The following is a 5,077-nucleotide window of genomic DNA, read 5'->3' as shown; positions in this document are numbered from 1 at the left end:
TTACTCTGGCACTTCATAAATCTTGACCAGTAATCTCTCTCCTATTTGTCTCTAAGGGATTACTTTTAATATTACTTCGGGGGGGGGGCGTTTATCCCTCATTCTTCTCATTATCTCCTTCATTTTCTGTCCTGCTCTCCCTCTCGCTGCCTGTTATTTATTTTTATTATTCGTCTGGTTCGTGGTGTGGTCGCGTCGTATCGTGGTGTGGTCGCGTCGTATCGTGGTGTGGTCGCGTCGTATCGTGGTGTGGTCGCGTCGTATCGTGGTGTGGTCGCGTCGTATCGTGGTGTGGTCGCTTCATATCGTGGTGTGGTCGCGTCATATCGTGGTGTGGTCGCGTCGTATCGTGGTGTGGTCGCTTCGTATCGTGGTGTGGTCGCGTCGTATCGTGGTGTGGTCGCTTCGTATCGTGGTGTGGTCGCGTCGTATCGTGGTGTGGTCGCGTCGTATCGTGGTGTGGTCGCGTCGTATCGTGGTGTGGTCGCTTCATATCGTGGTGTGGTCGCGTCATATCGTGGTGTGGTCGCGTCGTATCGTGGTGTGGACCATAAAATTTGGACCATAAACTAAACAAAATTCCTATGTTTTCTTGAGTCTGCCATTAAATTAAGTTTTCTATGATAGTCTCACCCGTTTTCTACTCAAATTTTGAGCATAAACTAAACAAAAATTGAGTCACCCACCGTTTTCTATGAGTCACCCGTCCCGTTTTCTACACATATTTTAACCATATACTAAACAAAAATCACATAATCCCTATATACGTATTCTTGAGTCACCCACTAAATTAACCGTTTTCTATGATAGTCTCACCCGTTTTCTACACAAATTTTGAGCATAAACTAAAAAAAAAATTGAGTCATCCACCGTTTTCTATGAGTCACACCCGTTTTCTACACAAATTTGAAACGTATACTAAACAAAAATCACATTATCCATATATTTTTTTTTTGAGTCACCCATTAAATTAACCGTTTTCTATGACAGTCACACCCGTTTTCTACACAAATTTTGAGCATAAACTAAAAAAAAATTGAGTCACCCACCGTTTTCTATGAGTCACACCGTTTTCTACAAATTTGAACCATAAACTAAACAATTGAAACCCCTAATTTTCCCCAGGCCGTGAGGGTGTTCATATGACTGGCCAGCCCTTTCCTGACATCACCAGCAAGGCAGTGACTGAGGAGGAGCTGCTGACCGTAGGGGGCACTTTGAGGGTTCTGAAGGCTGTGGGCGACTAGGAGCTGTCAAAAATGTGTGACATCTTCTTTTTGTGTTTGGTGAGTGTTTGGTGGTGTTTGTGTGGGTGTTTGGGGTGTTTGGGGTTTTGGTGTGTTTGGTTTGAAGTGTTTGTGTGTGTTTGGGTGTTTAATGTGTGTTTGAAGTGTTTGGGGGTGTTTGGTGTTGGTGTTTTGAAGTGTTTGTGTGTGTTTGGGGTGTGTGTGGGGTGTTTTGAAGTGTTTGTGTGTGTTTGGGTGTTTTGAAGTGTTTGTGTTGGGTGTTTAATGTTTGTGTGTGTTTGGTGTTTGGTGTGTTTGGTGAAATGTTTGGGTGTTGAGTGTTTTGAAGTGTTTGGGTGTTTTGAGGTGTTTGGTGTTTGGGTTTTTGAAGTGTTTTGAAGGGGTTTTGTGGGGTTTTGATGTTTGGGGTGTTGAGGGTGTTTTAAGGGTGTTTGGAGTGTGGGTGTTTGAGGTTAAATGTGAGTGTTTGGGTGTTTGGGGTGTGATGGATGTTTTGAGTGTTTAGGGTGTTTGAAAGAATGGGGTGTTTGGGGGTTTGGAATGTGGGGTGTTTGGAAGGATGTTTGGTGTGTTTGGGTTTTTGGGTGTTTTGGGTGTTTTGAAGGTTACAGAATGAGAAGGCTGGCGGTGTTTGGGGTGTTTGGAATTCAGTAGGGTGTTTGAAGGACCGGTGTTTTGGCGGTATTTGATGGTGTTTGGGGGTGTTTTGAGGATGTTTTGAAGGTTACAGGAATGACTGGAAAGGCATGGCGGTGTTTGGGGAATTCAGTAGGGTGTTTGGAAGGAACTAGCGGTGTTTTGGGATGGTGTTTGGCGGTGTTTTGAGGATGTTTTGAAGGTTACAGGAATGACTGGAAAGGCATGGCGGTGTTTGGGGTGTTTGGAATTCAGTAGGGGTGTTTGGAAGGAACTAGCGGTGTTTTTGGCGGTGTTTGGCGGTGTTTTGAGGATGTTTTGAAGGTTACAGGAATGACTGGAAAGGCATGGCGGTGTTTGGGGTGTTTTGGAATTCAGTAAGGGGTTTTAGCGGGTGTTTGGTGCTATGGAACCACTCACCACCACTCACCACCACAGGAGAGTCAACGCCAGATCCCAGCAAGAAATATAACGAAGAGGATTGGACAGACCCCGAATCGACAACCCCCTTTATACTAAGTCGAAGGTCGTGGGAAAGGCTGCTTGGGAATACATCAAGGAACTGTCCGGTGAGAGAGAGAGAGGAGGTGAGGAGTGGAGTGAGTGAGAGAGAGACCCAATCTAACCCAACCCAACCCATTTAAACCTATCTCTATCCAAACCAATGCAATTTTAACCCACTTCCATTCCAGAAAACCCCACTCACCTCACGTCCCCATGTAAGCCCCAAAATTCCATACACATCAATTTAACCCCCAAACCCAATTAACCGAAAACCCACACACCACAATTTAACCCCAAAAACCACACCCCAGTTTAACCCCAAAAAAACACCACACCCACAATTTAACCCCAAAAACACCCACACATCCCAGTTTAACCACCAAAAAACCCCACACATCTCGGTTTAACCGCGAAAAAACCCCAAACAACCCAGTTTAACCCCAAAAACCCTACACACCACAATTTAACCACAAAACCCCCACATCCCAGTTTAACCCCAAAACCCCACACACCAAATTTAACCCCATAAAACCCCACACACCCCAGTTTAACCTGAAAACCACACACATCTTAATTTAACCACAAAAACCCCGGTAAACTTGCCAGACGGAATGAAACCCAACAAACCCAAAGTAATCTTCACCTAACCTAACCTAACCTAACCCAATCTAACCAACCCGGTCCAAACCAACCCACCCTCCAACCTGGCCTAACCTAACCTAACCTAGCTCAACCCAACCCAACCTAACCTAACGTAACTTAATCCAACCCAATTCAACCCAATCTAACGCCACCTAACAATGTAACCCAACCAACCCAACCTGACCCAATCTAACCTAACCTAGCCTAACCCAACCTAACTTAATCTAACCCCAACCTAACCTAACCTAACCTAACCTAACCTAATGTAATCCCAGACGAGGACAAGTTTGAGCTGTCAGTCATCAACCCGACACTGGTGATGGGGCCACCGTTGCTGGAGACCCACCGTACCTCCACCTCAGTCTCGCTCATGACCGGGATGTCAACAAGACTTACCCTGGCGTGCCTCGTGTGCAGTTCCCGGTGTGCGACGTGCGTGATGTGGCCAGGGCTCATGTCAAGGTACGGATGTGCTCCCAAACACTGGTCGACACTTCAAAACACGCCTGAAACATCCAAAACACCAATAAACACCACTTAAACATCCAAAACACCACTGAACATCGCTCATCCCAAACCACCCTAAACACTTCAAACACACACATTAACCACGCCTCAACTCCAAAACACTATTAAACACGCTAAACATCTCCAAAACACCCAAACATTCAAACATCTCAAAACACCGCTAAAACCAGACACACCCATAACACGTTTAAACATCCAAAACACCAAACACCCATAAACACAAAAACATTAAACACCTAAAAAAACACAACACTCTTAAACACCCCAACACACTACATCTAACACATCAAACACACAAACACCAAACTAACACCAAAACACAAAACAAACTAAACACACCAAACACAAACACAAACCAAAACACACTTAAACACACCCAAACACACCAAACACATAAAACACCAAAACACAAACACACCAAACACACTAAAACCACTAAACACCAAAACACAAAAAACACACCAAAACACTACACACCAAACACCTAAACACCAAAACACACACAAACACACCAAAACACCCAAAACACACAAAACACACAACATCACTAATAAAATTCTCTCTCTCTCTCTCTCTTTCTCTCCACCATAAATTCCTCCTTTCTCTTATCATATATTCCTCCTTTCCCTCTCTCCCTCTTCCTCTCCCTATCTCCCTGTCCCTCTTTCTCCCTGTCTGTCTCCCTCTCCAGGCGCTAACTCTCCCAGAAGCCGCGAACAACAGACACATCATTGCCACGGACAGCTGCTGGTACCGGGACATTGCCATCAGCGTAGCCAAGGAGTTCAGGCCGCAGGGTTACTCTATCGCCACCGCCCAGCTGCCTTATGCCCTCTGCTGGCTGGCGGGACTCTTTAACAGGCCTATGAGGAACAACATCTTGCCACGCATTGGGAAGACTATCAATGTGGACAACAAGAGGGTGAGTGTGTGTGTGTGTGTGTGTGTGTGTGTGTGTGTGTGTGTGTGTGTGTGTGTGATTTCTTACAACAGGGAAGACATAAGGAAGAATTGAGAAAGAAAGAGAGAGAGAGAGAAGAGAGAGAGAGAGAGAGAGAGAGAGAGAGAGAGAGAGAGAGAGAGGGAGAAAACAAAAAGGGCCAAAATAAACACACCAAAACACCAAACAACCAAAAACACCAAACACACACAAAACACACAACACAAAAACCCAAACCCTCAAAACACCCCAAAACACAAAACCCTCAAACACCACAAAACACACAAACACACCCAACACACACCTCAAAACACAAACAAAAACACACTCCTCAAAACACCAAAACACACACCCAAAACACACACACCCAAAACACACAAACCACCCACCCAAAACCCCAAACCCAACCCCAAAAAAACACCCTCAAAACCCAAAACCTCAAAACCCCAAAACCCCAAAACCCTCAAAACACACTTAAAACCCCCAGAACATCTCTTATCACACTGCCTGAACCTGCACAGATGGTGGAGGTGCTGGGAGTGGAAACACGATTGAGAAGACATGGTGTACGCTATGGTGG

The 5,077-nt window shown here is 45.2% G+C and overlaps 1 protein-coding gene and 1 long non-coding RNA gene across 2 annotated transcripts; one reads left to right on the top strand and one right to left on the bottom strand.

Moving 5' to 3' along the window:
* Positions 1–166: 166 nt before the first annotated feature.
* On the bottom strand, positions 167–514 carry LOC123509265 (uncharacterized histidine-rich protein DDB_G0274557-like). Its single transcript, XM_045263464.1, has one exon. It carries the CDS (start codon positions 512–514, stop codon positions 167–169), a length of 348 nt encoding a protein of 115 aa, XP_045119399.1.
* A 1,900-nt stretch (positions 515–2,414) lies between these two features.
* LOC123509209 lies at positions 2,415–5,052 on the top strand. The gene is made up of 4 exons (XR_006676166.1): positions 2,415–2,452; positions 3,305–3,491; positions 4,249–4,479; positions 5,019–5,052. It is a non-coding gene; the product is annotated as an uncharacterized LOC123509209 (long non-coding RNA).
* The last annotated feature ends 25 nt before the right edge of the window (positions 5,053–5,077 follow it).

This window comes from Portunus trituberculatus, chromosome 26 (genome assembly GCF_017591435.1).
Source record: "Portunus trituberculatus isolate SZX2019 chromosome 26, ASM1759143v1, whole genome shotgun sequence".
Taxonomy (NCBI): domain Eukaryota; kingdom Metazoa; phylum Arthropoda; class Malacostraca; order Decapoda; family Portunidae; genus Portunus; species Portunus trituberculatus.
The sequence above is the reverse complement of the archived record's forward strand: the minus strand, read 5'-3'. Positions and strand labels throughout refer to the sequence as shown.